Source organism: Diuraphis noxia, unplaced genomic scaffold, assembly GCF_037042655.1.
Source record: "Diuraphis noxia isolate RWA-SAM2 unplaced genomic scaffold, SU_Dnox_SAM2 contig0002, whole genome shotgun sequence".
NCBI classification, from domain to species: domain Eukaryota; kingdom Metazoa; phylum Arthropoda; class Insecta; order Hemiptera; family Aphididae; genus Diuraphis; species Diuraphis noxia.
Window position 1 is genome coordinate 24,789,663 of NW_028301712.1, and position 15,387 is coordinate 24,805,049.

The window sequence follows — 15,387 nt, forward strand, 5'->3', positions numbered from 1 at the left end:
AAAATAAGTTAAATGTGTATGTCGAAGTAATGATAATATTCAATAAATAAATAAATAATTAATTAATGTGTTATTGCTAATTTTGCACATTACAGTAACTATTACTCGGGAAACTAGAAAGTTCTGACAGACCTAAAATGTTAACTATAGAATTCTGATGAACAGTTCAGCTTTAGAATTTGTGATTTAAATTGGTACAGTAGTATAATGTATAGCACTCACAATATACATTGTCAGAACTTGTCTAAACCTGTGTTGGTCGATAAAAGCGTAAGGGACATCCGATTTCCGAATAAACATGTATATAATAATATACGTATATTTGTACGTATTGATTGTACTGGAAATACACGGAATTTCATGAAGGTAACACTGCACAAGAAAAGAATAAAAGGCCATCATTTTTTCCGAGAACAATATTGAATAATACAATGGAGACGACGAGAAAACAGTTATGTATATTTAGCACTCAGTATTCCTTTTTCACAGGGGGGTAGTTGCAAATAATGGTTGATTATTTTTTCAGGTAGGTCCTACCTATTGAAAAGCCACAATGCAAGACGCCACTGCGCCACAAATCGTGTGTGCACTTAAGAAAAACGACAAACAATAATATTACTCTTTGTTGATACGTACCTGCAAAACCATTCATATCGGCTATTTCGCATACTTGTTAATGTATTATTATAAATTATAACGCATAAGATCAGTCCACGTGGAAATTCAAATGGTATGGGGGTCTTCGTAGTTTGTACCTATATGGTTTTAGTATTAGTACCAACCAATATCTGAAATTTATACCTAACAAATATACTGTAACATCAATCAATTACCATCAAATATTAAAATTGAATTCAAATGGTCTTATACACTTTGTTTTTATTCAACGTTATTACCTAATTATAATTAAAACCTATGCCAAGGCCAGCTTATATATATATATATATATCAATTAATTAGTCCGAGGAAAATAGTGTCTGAACGTCACCGAACTTAATATTATAATGTATAACAATGCATTATAATGCACAGTTTACGTATCAACTTATCGTGATTACTACACACCATAGATAATTACATTGGCGCATCTAGAGGGGGAGGGTTCTTTGGGTCAGGTTGGCAGTAGCGTTATTATGGGGGGCAGGTGGATTTGAGGGGCGATGCCCCGTTTCCACCAAAAGTGTACCCTTCCCTTTTCCACCAAAAGTATATCTTTCCCTTTTCCACCAAATAAAATTAATTACCAAGTTTTTACAAAAACAATTGTATACTACTACATATATTCTACGATTGAAAAAAAAAACATCAACCAATTATAAATATATATAAAAGTAGATACAATATATACATAACTAAATACACTAATATATCATTTTTTCAATCCAGCATTAGTATTTTAAATAAACTTATTATTATATTAAAGATTTTAATATAAGCATAATATACAAATTATTTTTATAAAATAACCGTGATTTAATTATTGGTAGATCTCATTTGGTGGTAACGGATATTGGTGGAAAAGGGAAAGATACACCTTTGGTGGAAACGGGTATTGGTGGAAAAGGGAAAGGTCTACTTTTGGTGGAAACGTGTTACGCCCGATTTGAGTGTCAATATCCTCATGAACTTTTTTTTTTTTTAAAAGACTGGTTAATTACATTTATAGCGTTTTAACTAAAAATATTATTATACGATACATTTAATATAGTCTATGTATATTTACAAAATATCAAATAGTTCAAAGAAAAACCAAATTCCAGCTTATGCTAGCTGTACAAAGCATTAGGTAATACAAGTATTTAAATATAATAATAATATCTATTTTCAACTACTGTGAATATTTTTTAATTATTTGTCTCCGTGTCACATGCGTTCATACATTTATTGCATTGGAAAGAGATGCTTATGATAAATACATTTTTTTTTTTTTGGTGGAGGGGGGTGGATGTCAAAATTAGTTCCCAAAAAAAATTGTTAGAAAATTAAGTTCCATTAGCCACTAAAAACCCTAGAGTTTAATAAGTAGTCTTTTTAGCAGTTACCACTTGTTTTCATTTGTCTATATTTGTGTCGACGGGTACTATAGATGACAATATTGTCAATATAGACAACGGTACTGGAAAATCTACACGACTAAGGGCCAACGAGGGTACTAATCGGGTAGGCAAAATATATAATATAATATTATTATGTACCATATGGGGGCACAAGGCAATAATTAATAAGGATTTTAAATGTTTGGACATATAAATTATACTTACCATTCGAGACTCAGATACCTCTCGCCACAACAGTGAAGCGTCTTGAACGAGTTGAGGGGCCCATACTCGGCGGTGCTCAGTTCCTTGGTGAACCGGACGCCGGAATACAGCCGCTGTGCGTCGTCGACTTCTGGGAACAAATTGTCGTCACAGTACGCGGCAGAACCCCCTCGGACCACGGAAGCGGTAACCAACAACAGCGGAAGTAGTAGTGAACGGCCGACGGGCATTTTCGTCCACTGCAATCACTGTGGACTGGACGAACTGTGACGAAGAGAAGCCGTAGACGCTGTCGTTTTAAACGAAATACAGAGTGGTCATACTTAACGTGACATGTCACAACGATTTCGAGACGCGAAAAAAAACGGCGACAAACGCGTTAACGAATAACCTCGTCGGCACACACCACACTGGTGACTGATCGTAGGTCCGCCGACTGTCGTAGTCTGTCGTGGTAGCCATCGGCGCGCGCGATCACATTAAAACCGCTCTCAGATACCGCTCCCTTCCTCCACACCATCCAGCCAACAGTGACGGGAGGTAACTACGGGTGATGACGCTTGAAGAGGCGGGTATCGGCCGGGTTGCGCGCGCGCGGGCTATATTCCGCTGTCGGCCACCAAACAATACATGAACACACACTTTGTATTTTTAATTTTTACCGAGAATCCACCTCCTGCCCACTCATAATGCATACAAGTCCCATGTTAATGACACAGCTGAGCAATCGTCTGTATGAACAACTTGTTTCCACCCGTCCACCGCACAGCAACAAAGGGTTTTCGACTTAAGCTCTGGTTTGTGGATTACAAGTAAAACTGTACCTCCTGCAACCGTCTGCTGTGTAGGTTTTCAATTTTTAAAAGCAATACCCAATAAGTATTGTTATTAATATAGTTAATTTAATTTATTACAAGTATTAACGAATTTAACGTATATAAATGAACACTATATCTAAACAAATATTTTTATTTTTCACTTTTTTAAACTGTATATTATTATAATTATTTGGTATAATTATATTTTTTCATGACTTAATCATAATATTTTACCTCCTCCTTTAGTTTCTTGAACCGGGCATCATCTTTTGTTATTTTTTTTTGTGGTAACATATCATTTTAATGTTGAATTATCAAAGTTTATTTTCTGAAAATATTGATGCACATAATCATGTATACCTGCTATTAATAAATTGTATCGGTTCATATTATATTAGATGAATTACTTTTATACAAAGTTTTTTGGAAAGAAGAGAAGTATTCGTATTTTATATATTATACATGTATAAATTGTATTTTTATATAATATGATTTAATCAATTCTATGGGCTAACTAGAGTCTAACTCATTGTAATTAGATATGTACTACAATGAAGTGTAATTGACCATCTATATTCCATAGGGATAGTAAATAACTGACGTCATTGAATGCTTCTAAGAAACGAAGAGGATAATACTGTAGTATATTACAATGAGATAGCATTATGCTTCTATTCAAAATTGTATATCCTTTTCGATGTCAATATTAGCAGCGGGGGCAGAGGAGGAGTGAACACTGAGTAGTGAGAGTGACCCATAGTAGATTAACTAAATTACGTTGCAAGAAAATGTATTCCAAATAAAATCCAGTTATAGTACTAAAGTTTAAACTAGAACATATCACAAATACACTGTAATTTGTCAAGTTGCATTATGATATATTTATATATATATTAAGCCATATGGATTACAAATTATAAAGCAAATTTATTTAAGTTCACAATAATACGATTAAATTACAGTACACTTAGGGTAAATTTGAAAATACCTATCTTGTATAGGTATTTTGTATCTTGTATTTTTGTATCTTGTATATTATACGAGTATTATACCTACTTAAGTTAAAAATATTACTTTAAAATCATATAACCAAGGTTATCAGTGAACAGTAACATGGGAAGACTCGTTACCACCCCGGGAAAACTTTAAAAAAAATACCTTTTAAAAAATTGACGAGATAATTACATTTAACGCGTATAATATCGTTTTTACATCTCAACATTTATGTTTATTTATTATTTTTAAGAATACAATTTATACAACAGCATTATATAATTATCAATTATTACTTATTATTCAATGTAATTCATTTTAATTTATAATCCCTAAAAAAGTGTGAGTTATAACATATGTATTAAGAGTCGAAAAAACAATATAATGTTTACAAACAACTAAATTATTAACGAATAAATAATATCAAATCTTTTTACTGTTTCACATAATTTAAAGTTTAATATTATAATATTAAAAGCAATTCATTAACAGAAAAATGAAAAATAAATTAATATTTATAAACTATCTATATTATGTAACTAATGTGCAAACGTGCGACAGCGACATGTCAACAGCATTGACGGTCAAGAAATGGTTATTTGATTACCCGCATACCGTGGCGTACCCAGGGGGGGCTTAGGGGACTTCAGAACCTCCCCCCAACATTGGTCGTGTTTTGGAATACATTTTATATTATAAAAGTCAAAGTACAAACCATGATATTTCTAAAAAACGGTATTGAATACAACGTAATATATTATCTTTAGTAACAATGACCTAGTATAAGCAAAGCATAAACGTTACGTTTATTATGGTACCGAATACCGATATAGATTTAGCCCCCCCCCCCCATTCGAAAATCCTGGGTACGCCACTGCCCGCATAGCTAGGTTATAATATCTACTATTGTCATTTCTAAAAAAGTGGTACCTCAGTATTGTGCACTAGTTTTTGAATAGTTATACTAATGGATTTGTTAGATTTTTATTCATTGATAAATCATAAATCATAACTAGGGCTCGGAAGTTGTAGGAGCTAAAAAAGGTAAAATATGCATGCAAATATGAACGAAAAAATTGCAAAATATGCATTAAAAATGTTAAATATGCAAAAATATTATTCTGAATTCCAAAAATATACGCACTTCACCTACTAACAATACGACCGCGACGTCTAAAACGAAACTGTCACTGTCAAACATCAATCGTGTACAATCAACAGTAACGATAAACGAAGAAATCATCATTATATTTACGATAACTTATCGACGATAAGATAGTACTACAAATGAGTATTTCGGCATACTAGCGTGATAGACTAAATGCGTATCACATCAGTACATCACTGTTATCAACTCCATAATTGACTATGGCGATGACAATAAATACCTTTGTTGGTCATTTTGAGTTTTATATTCAATATTAGTTGAAATAAACAGGCTAAGAAAGAAAAAAAATCAATTATTTTTAGAAAATATGAAATATGCATAATATGTGTATAAAATTAATGAAATATGCACTTTTTAGCTAAAATTGGCAAAATATGCATTTTTAATTTTCAATTTTTTAACTCGCAATTGTATATTTCAAATTTCTAGTGTATTTGCTATAAATTGAGATCATACAGAACAATATGCAATTCCTACAACTTCCGAGCCCTAATCATAGCATAAGAAAAAGAGATGGTGTGTCATCCTACCATATTTGAAAATAATCAAATTTAATAGTTAAAAAAATAATTAATGAAAATATAAATATCTAATGACTATATAGGTAAATAGCTCAAAAAGAGTCAAAATAGTATATTATAAAAGTTAGTATCCATGTTTATATACAGGGTGTCCCACAGAGATCTGACATTCTGACAAATGAAATAAATTTTGTTCTAATCAATATGTTTTAAAAATTTCTTTTAAATATAATCCATAGGCATTTGTGCTACATTTTTAGAATACATTTTTTATTTTTCAATACTGAAAATAAAAAACTTAAAAATTGATAAATTTGTTTTCGAAATATTCAATATAGCCAATTTGTAAATTTGATTTTCAGAAAAATGTGTATGGTAAAAACACTTATTTAAGTCAAAAGGCTGATTTTTTACAATTTTTTTAAATATCAATATTTTTGTTTGGTAAATTATAGTAATTTATAGTTTATACATCATATATTAATTATTATTAAAATAAATACAATAAAAAAATAATTAGAACATGCACTTATTTAAAAATGTTCTTATAAAATATTTTTAAAAAACTTTATTATTATTTGAAATTACAAGGTTTCTAACATAAACTAGATCGTAATTTACTTAACGAAAATATTGATATTTAAAAAAATTGTAAAAAATCAGCCACTTGACTGAAATAAGTATTTTTACCATATAAATTTTTCTAAAAATCAGATTTGCAAATTGGCTATATTGAATATTTCGAAAAAATTTTTTATCATTTTTTAAGTTTTTTATTTTCAGTATTAAAAAATAAAAAATAAAAAATGTATTCTAAAAATGTAGCGCAAGCGTCTATGAATTATATTTAAAAGAAATTTTTTTTAAATATTGATTGGAACAAAAGTTATTTTATTTGTCTGAATGTCATCTAGCTCTGTGGGACACCCTGTATTCTAATAAAATGTAATAATTAAAATCCACTGAATATTAAACATCGAAAAAAAAATTAAATCGAGCACTGATAAAAAAAAATTAATGATACTGTCAGGTGAATGTTTTTTGATAAAAATGTAAAAATTTGATGTGAATCTTCTATTAAACTTTTTTATGTAGGCTATAGAATTAAATTTCTTATTCAATTCTAACTGAAAAATAATTTACACATTTTTAGGATATGAATGAATTTTGTCAGTGCGAGCAAATTAATATCTATATATAATATATATATTATAAATAAATGTACATAATATGTTAATTAAATAAGCTAAAGTAAAATCATTAGGACTATAATGTCGTGTATTATATATTTACATAATATGTCAAGTATATGTACATATGTATATTCCTGTAGAAGAAACTACGAAAACATTTTTTTTTTTTTTTACTTAACAAATACGCCTCAACTATACCGGGGTTATTGGCGTTTCAAAATTCATAAAATAGTTTACTTAATTTTTGAAAATTAATTAATTGTAAATAGGTGAAAAATTGGTACAATAAGTTTTAAGAGAAATATGTTTAGATTTTGTGTGATATTCTAAGTTGTCAATGGTGATTTGAGGTCTGAGTGGGAATGACATATCGTGAATCCAAGGGATGTGGGTGGAGGATTTAATTTCTCTTAATTTGTTATTTTGTATTAACCTCCATTCTCGAAGACATGTTTGATTGAGGTTAGCGTTTATTTGATGTTTTGTGTTGAAATGGGTTGTAATAGTCCAGAACTCAGTATTTCTTTGGTTGCTCTTATGGCTATTTCGTCTGCGATTTAATTACCTGATATACTGTTGTGTCCATAAAACATTTTTATTATTATAATAATTTGACATTTTCAAATAAATAATTAATATTTTTATTTTGTTGATTTATTCCACGATAATAGTTAAAATATTGAAATCTTGAGAACCTATTTCTTTTTGATAATGAATTGTTATTTAAATTTAACTAAGATGGACATCATAATAAATTAGATAATCGTGATATGTATACGAGTATGTAGGTATATATGTAATCATTTTGATCCATTTTGTACACCGCATTCTAGATCGAGTGGTTACAGGTTGAAATATTTGATATCGTAACAGCATTTATATTGAGATTAGTACATATATTATAGTGACCACCGTAATTTTCAATTAACAGAAATTACCTACTTTTGTTTCGATATGTATTGTTTAATTATATTGATAATTTTTCAGTGAAGTGAAAAAATCTTATATTATAATCGATGAAGTGTTAGAAGATATGAGACTGATGCAAGGGGCTTTGCCCTCTATGTCTATGTTGACATGTGCATCAAAATTACTTTGTCCTTATATAGTTAACTAATTACCTCCGAGCGCCCATGATATAAGTTTTCAAATACATAAATCATCGTTAAAAAAAGCTAATCTATCAATTGTATACTGTATTATATATAGTCAGTTATTTTAGTTCTAGACCTTGATGGTTCGATCTGGCTTTAAAACTATAATATTATAATAAATTTAAAATTAAACAATAGATAAAATTATTTTCCTTAAAATCGTATTTGAATGTGAATTATATAAATACAACTGTGGCGTAACGTTGGTTTTATAAAGTGTATAATATAATATTATAATTTAAAAAAAACCCCACAGTCTACTATTATATGCAGGTGGCTAACAACTCTTGACAAATCTCACACAACCGAGTATTTTATATTGTAGATGATTTTTTAAGTCGAACAGAATAACAATGTATAATGACATGGACTTTGACGTGGCCGCCAACGACATTTCCGAGCAGGTGGTTGTAATACGCGATCCCGAGTTGGCAATGACAATAGAAAAATGGGTGTTAAAGCTGACTGCGGAGAACCGGGGTGCAAATGAGCTTAAGTACCTACAACTGTTGCAGTACATGATGGCCCGCGGGCGGATCAACGGACCATTCGTGAGAGATCCACCGCCGGGTCCCCTGGTGCCGTTAAGTCGATACGTAAATCCCCCTCCTTGCAGTGGTCACGGCCGGGGTAGTGGTGGAGTCGAGTGTTGGCAGACGAGCAACTGTAGCAGGGCCGCGCAGACGAGGTGCGACGAAATGGACGTTGACTATGAGGAAGAGGAATTTGGAGAGCAGACCGACAACGAAGCCAACAACAACGAAACAACAGAAAACGGCGACAAGATCTGCGATGAACAAGACGTCGTTGAAGATTTGCATCATAGTAACGACGGGGAACTTCAAGCGCCGCCCTTGCAGGAAGAGATTGCAGGTGAAAACGACGGGGTGCAGGAAAAACGTGATGGTCATTTGGCGGGTGGCGGTGGCGGAGAGGAGTGCCGTGGCGGCGAGAAGGGCGCCTCAAAGAAAAACCCATTCGCCAAACTGTGCAACTCCTGTTTGGATAATTTTGGTCGGCATTTGCTAAAAAGACAACCAGGACCGATGGACGCAGCTTACAGGGACTTACTAGGAGACTGCGCGCTGCCTGTTCTCAGTGACGCTGAAAAGAAGACTGTCTGTCCGGAGCTGTTGCAGATTTTGGAGAACGTTAACGACACCACAACGTTACAAGACTTTTACTTCCAGGTAGGTGGATATACGTCTTATACGTGATGAGTTTAGGATACCTGCAGGTGGACAACTTTTCAAAACATGTCATTTATTATTGTAATCATAATAGTCAATAACTAAGATAAATAAAACCCGTGACCTTCAGGAGACGATGTTTATATTATATTATCAGCCATATTGTATACTTCCTGTGTCCTCTGATTCCTATAATGGTTTTAGACGTTTTGTTGGATGTAAAAACACAATAATAATACAACACGATCGTGAATATCGATTGACCTAAATTTCAGTTCCTAGAAGGATAACAAATTGTTAATATACTCAGCAGAGCGTTAAATCCTCTAAAGTGTGCACAGGATTTTTTTTCTAAAATAAATTAAAAATATTGTGCATCGTTTATTTTTTACTAAATATGACTATCCTTGTTGACTATGTGGCTTGATGGTTCATTAATGAAGCCCACGTGCATCATTTTCATTTCATGCAATGTTTTATTTCGCTGTCGACTGTTGAATCTCATCTCGGTTCATAGTATATGAACCTACCCTTTTTCAAACATTATCCTATAGAGCAATGAACACTATTAATTTACTACTATTGTCATTATTGTTATATATGCAAATGTTTATTTATTCTGCCATTCGTTACATTTTCATGTTACATTGTAACAGTATATTTTAACTTCAAAAAGAAGTAAGTTTGCTTTTAATTTGTATAATACGTATGTACTATGTAGCCATGTAGGTACGTATAATATTATGATAATGAATACTGTGAAATCTGTATTGTTTTTACGTATAAGTGGCCTTTTCATATGTGCGCTGATGTAATATCAACAATATGCTGTAATAACAGCTATGACATAATTAACAACAGTATTATCTTCAGTTACATATTCTTGCATATTTTAATTAGGTATAAGATACAATAAAAGGTCACTCAAGAGAAGAAAGTATTTATTTAATTTTATTTAATTTTATTTAATTTATTTAGTTTTGCAATATTAGCCCTTTCAAACCCGCTACTGCAGGTACTAACCATATTACATTTTAATAATAATATTTTAATAAAACGAAATAAAATAATCAATATATAAAATTAAAATTAAACAATACGTTAATACTATTAAATGATGCAATTACTTACGATATTTTTAAGACAATAATTATTAGTGACCCGTGTTGAAAACGGAACTTTACTGGGATCAAGTATGGTAAATCTAATATGCAAAATTTGTAATTTCTTCTTTGATGTGATTTTTTTCAAATTTGTATATTTATATTTTTGTATACTAAACACAATGATGAAATCAGGAGTCAATATTCAGCTTTTGCTTTAAACCTAAAGCATTTTCAACTTTCAAGTTAGTATAGCATTAGTCTATACTTCGTATAGAGCAAAATATTGCAGCTTAATTTATTACTAAAAATTGTTTTGTTTATTATAACGTTCTGAACCTTCATAAAAAAAAATCACAGTTACAAAAATAGATGATCGTATACTATATTTTAAATTTTGGAACTTCAGGTTTATTCAGAAATTTACGATTGTAAATTTTTCTTATATTTTTCCATATTATATTCCGAAGCTGTAGAATTAGAATACACTTTACGATGAAAGTTAGCTTTTTATAATTTTTATTTATTGGTATTCAAATTTCAAACATCGTAATTAATTATCGAGGCTTATAAATATCAATTAACTATAGAGTATAACTCTATATAAATGACATTATATAATATTACCAAAATATCAACAATAAAATAAAATTATGAACCTCTGTAACACGGGTTTTTTTTTAAACAATGGAAATGGAACTATTTGAATTTCTATTGATAAAAAATAAATGGCTATGTATAACCCCATACATTTTCAGGGGACTTGGCCAATAATTTAATCCTCACGATGCGTACCTATATAATAATACACTGATTTTACGACGTATTGGTACAATATTTGGTGCATTATATTACATATATTAGTGTATTACCAGTTTAAACAAGAGATAATATTATGTTTATTCCCGTTTTTATTTTATAATAAAATTATTGATTTTTTTTAAGTAGAAAGTGTATTGTGTAACAATATAGATACATGTACACAAGTTATATCACATCATTTTTATCTTTCAATTCGTAAGACAGTTTAGAAATTAGAACATTGCAAAACATTAATAATTTTCCGTCGTCTTATAATGTTAAACGTTTGTAAAAATGAGTACTATAAATTTTTAGCTTTTATATTTTTAAAAATGTACTTACTTCGTTTATATGCCATTAAAAAAATTCTAAGTGACTCAAATCCCTTTTTTCCATCTTTTTTACTGTAAATTCAAATAATATATTTTTTTTATATAACGTAGATGCTTTTAAATTAAAACTTGAACTAGAGTAGTAAATTCTAGAGGTTTCAGGATTTTTAATTTAATCCATACTCATGATAATGGGCTCAAAGATACAGAAGCTATATATGATGAAATTAATAAAAATTAATGATACCTGTAATAGTTTGAATATTTTATATATATTTTAATTATCCGAGCTAAGGATAAGAAGTTACTTGATTAAATTTCTATGAAGTAAAAAAAAAAATGGTGGTTCTGAATTTGAAAAAGATCTTTTTAATGCAACTGCAGTATAATACTTATAAGACTTACTAAAAATATGGTAATTTATTTAATTACATATAAATATACTAAGAAAATCCAAAACTTTGCCGAATTTAAATAAAAATGTATTATTGCAAAGGATATAAACGGGGTGAGCTTTGAGCATGCTTGGTGAATCATCAAACATCCTGCGCAGTACCTTATAATATTATTATGATATATTTTATACTACTAATTATTTACGATTATCGAACTGCGCAGGTGTCGCTTTGCACGTGCGACCAGGGCGCACTACTGATGAAGTTGTCGGACGGCATGGTGGATGACTTCAGGACGTTTGTGTCAGACGTGTTCGAGAGCCGCACGGAACACATCAGCGACGGTTTGGCCAAAGAGCAGATGGCACTGTGCGAAAAATACGCATACCTGTACGACAGGACGCTGAACCGGGCAACGGTGGCTCTGGACTTCCTGCGGGAAGCCATGCCAGTGTTCAGCTGGCACAAATACCAGGCGGAACCGGATGAGTTCTTGAAACGGACCATATTGCGGCGGGCGGCGGTCGTAGCCGCGTCATCCGGAGACGCAGCGGCGGCGTCGGCCACCGACGGTGACGGACGTCCATCGAACGCACCCGCTCCGGTTGCCGATGATGATATGGCCGTGGCGTCTGGTGGTGAAGACGACGGTGGCGCCCAGCAATCTGTCATAAAAAAACTATTGTACAGAATCAATTGGCTGCGAACCGAAGTGGCTCGGGTGGACTGCGAGGGACAGCGTCTATACGAACAGCACAGCGAACTAACAGTCAACCTGGCTGATCTCAACCGCCGTCTGTCCGACGCTCAGTGCCGATCGTCCAGCGACATTGAACGTCACAAAAATGAACTCACCGTGCTCCGACAACGATCGGCCGAGCAGACAGCGATCATCGATCGGCTCATGGAGACCATTCAGTTGACCATGCAGGACAAGCAGCCTTCGTCCGCTGGATGTTAGTAGTAGCTGTGACGCCACCGACCGACCGTCATGATTTATTTCAATGTCCGCCATACTTTTTACCAGCTATAAAAACCATTCACACGTCTCATCGATCTTTCTGCTGTATATAATAAAATATTTTATTAAGTGCGTTTTTATTTAAATAATTATATCTTTTAACGTTTATCATAAATCATAATTACAAATCCATTCGTCAAAATAACATTGGTCAAATACGAGTATTCTCGTATTGTTTTTATACCTATATTACCAACCTACAATAGTCCCATGCGTTTAGACTTCTTGGATCTGTAAAATAACAACAACTTCGTAAGAAATTTGAATAAAAGACTTGGGTTACAACTATTACAACAATCTAATAAATAATATTTAGAGTTGTAGTATAAGCCTGTACGCCACAGTAATAAATATATTTATATATATATATATACGCCATAATATAATATGCATAATTAATAATATAAGAACTAAACATAATGTATTATGCATTTTAATATTTAATGCTTTACGAGTATATAAATTAACCAAATAAATCTGGTTAATCTGTCTAATAGGATATTATTATAGATAATTCAATATTTTCGAACCTATTAGATATAAAAGGAACATTTTTTATGAATTTCTAGCATAAAATAATTAGCGAATTTTCGTTATTTTTACGTATGTTGTCAAAATTTATTCAAACTTTGAATGTTTAAAAAAAAAAAAAATTGTGACTATATATTTCTTTTATTTTTCAACTGCTATTGTAAAAATATGTTAGGAATTGTATTAAATTTTCAAGCTTTTCTAGAGAACAAATACATTTTTGTTGATGTTAATTTAAAAAAAAAACTAATAATGATCGACAATTGCATATGCCTATAAATTGTTCAACTTAAGTTCGGTGAAAATTGTACGTATATCTATGGTTTTAAAGTTAAATCAAAAACCAATATTGATTTTATCGAAAACTGATAGTGCGTAAAAATTTCCGTTTTTTCCTTAATTTTTAGTTTGTTTATCCCGATTATTTAAAAAAATATTGAGTATTTTTTCTTTTGATCCCCCAAAGTACCAACTAGATTCACTTTCTGATCCAACGAGGTACTGAAGTCGAAAATCGAAGCATTTTACTGCCCCAAAACGTGATGACAGACACACAAAAAAAAAACACACATTATAGTAAAATCAATACATTCATCACTCCGTTCAGAATCTAAAAAAAAAAATAATAACACAGTTATATAGATATATGAACAGGGATGTAGTGGAGGGTATGCGTGAGTATGCGGCGCATACCCACTTTCCAAATTTTTAAAAGAGAGCATACTAAAGAAAAAAACTTGAGGCCGGAAGTATGCGCTGAAAAACATGCGTATAGGTACCCACTTCACAAAAATTGTTTTAAACTAGCTGGCAGAAGTATTATTATATTATGTATTAGGTAAATAAATATACTTTATAATAATATTAATTAAATTGTTAAAGTTATTATAATTTAAAATCAACTTAATAAAATAATAACTAATTATATGTTATTAATTTATATAATTGAAAGGAGGTGGAGGTGGAGGGGTTGATGCAGGCCGTAGCCAGACCAAATTTTCTGGTGGGGCAAAGCAAACTTTAGGGGGGCGTTATATATAAAACAATGTCTGTCTAATATTTTTAAGGGGGCAACGCCCTTTCCTTCGTGGCTACGGGCCTGTGTTGATGACAAAAGCTGCCACATATATAGCATACTCACAAATAACTTTAGGACTATACATGCCTGTATATGAACAAACTATTTAAAATAATACAATTTAACCAATATGCCATTAATATTAAATAATTAATATTTACTAATCCAAGACAAACGCCCTAATACAAATATATAAATCGCTAATCATATTGTCTAAATTAGAGTTTGGCTACTACATATGGGAAAATTCAGAAAAAAATATGAGAAAATTAGTCTCAATACACAATGCAGGTCTTCGAATGGCCATAGGGGCTTATCGATCAATCCTTATCCTAAGCATACTCAATCTCGCAGGAATTCCCCCACTAAAAGTAAGAAGTCTATAGATAGCCCTCAAATACGAGGAAAAACTAGCATCCTCGTCAAATCTAAATTTCACACCCAATTTACAAAAATTATCAACACAATTAAAGCATCACGATCTCAAGACATTCGATTTACTCTATTCACATTCCCTCTCTGGATTCAAACAATAGTTACCATAACGAATTTATCAGAACAAAAAAAATACTTTAGTAAAAGTAAAACCTATAAGTAGCACTATCTTCAAATATGATTGATCGGGTGAAAAAATATACACATGCGCGTCAAAAAGTCAAGCGGGAGTCGGAGCTTCGGTAATCGGGAATGATATAAAGTTTATAATAATATATTATAAGCTACCAAATATCAATTCTATCTTCACTGCGGAATCATTTGCAATTCTCAAAGGTATACAATTATAGTCGTAGATTCAACATTACAAAAGCAACAATTCTATCAGATTCT

General features: G+C 31.5%; 2 protein-coding genes across 2 annotated transcripts in view; one reads left to right on the forward strand and one right to left on the reverse strand.

Moving 5' to 3' along the window:
• LOC107163200 (uncharacterized) overlaps positions 1-2,705 on the reverse strand; it is a 42,622-nt gene extending 39,917 nt beyond the window's left edge. Inside the window, exon 1 of the mRNA XM_089220411.1 lies at positions 2,262-2,705. Within this exon, the coding sequence (XP_089076537.1) occupies positions 2,262-2,491 (230 nt within the window). The 5' untranslated portion in view covers positions 2,492-2,705. The remainder of the gene's footprint in view (positions 1-2,261) is intronic.
• Positions 2,706-8,461: 5,756 nt separating this feature from the next.
• LOC107163220 (uncharacterized) lies at positions 8,462-12,959 on the forward strand. Its single transcript, XM_015510517.2, has 2 exons — positions 8,462-9,298; positions 12,153-12,959. The coding sequence occupies exons 1-2, from the start codon at positions 8,462-8,464 to the stop codon at positions 12,888-12,890; spliced, it is 1,575 nt and encodes a 524-aa protein (XP_015366003.2). The 3' UTR covers positions 12,891-12,959.
• Positions 12,960-15,387: the final 2,428 nt, after the last annotated feature.

Excerpts from the sequence above, each read along its gene's own strand:
- LOC107163220 (XM_015510517.2), top strand. The coding sequence starts at position 8,462 with ATGTATAATGACATGGACTTTGACGTGGCCGCCAACGACATTTCCGAG. Across the intron at positions 9,299-12,152 it reads TACAAGACTTTTACTTCCAG|GTGTCGCTTTGCACGTGCGA; the intron begins GTAGGTGGATAT and ends CGAACTGCGCAG.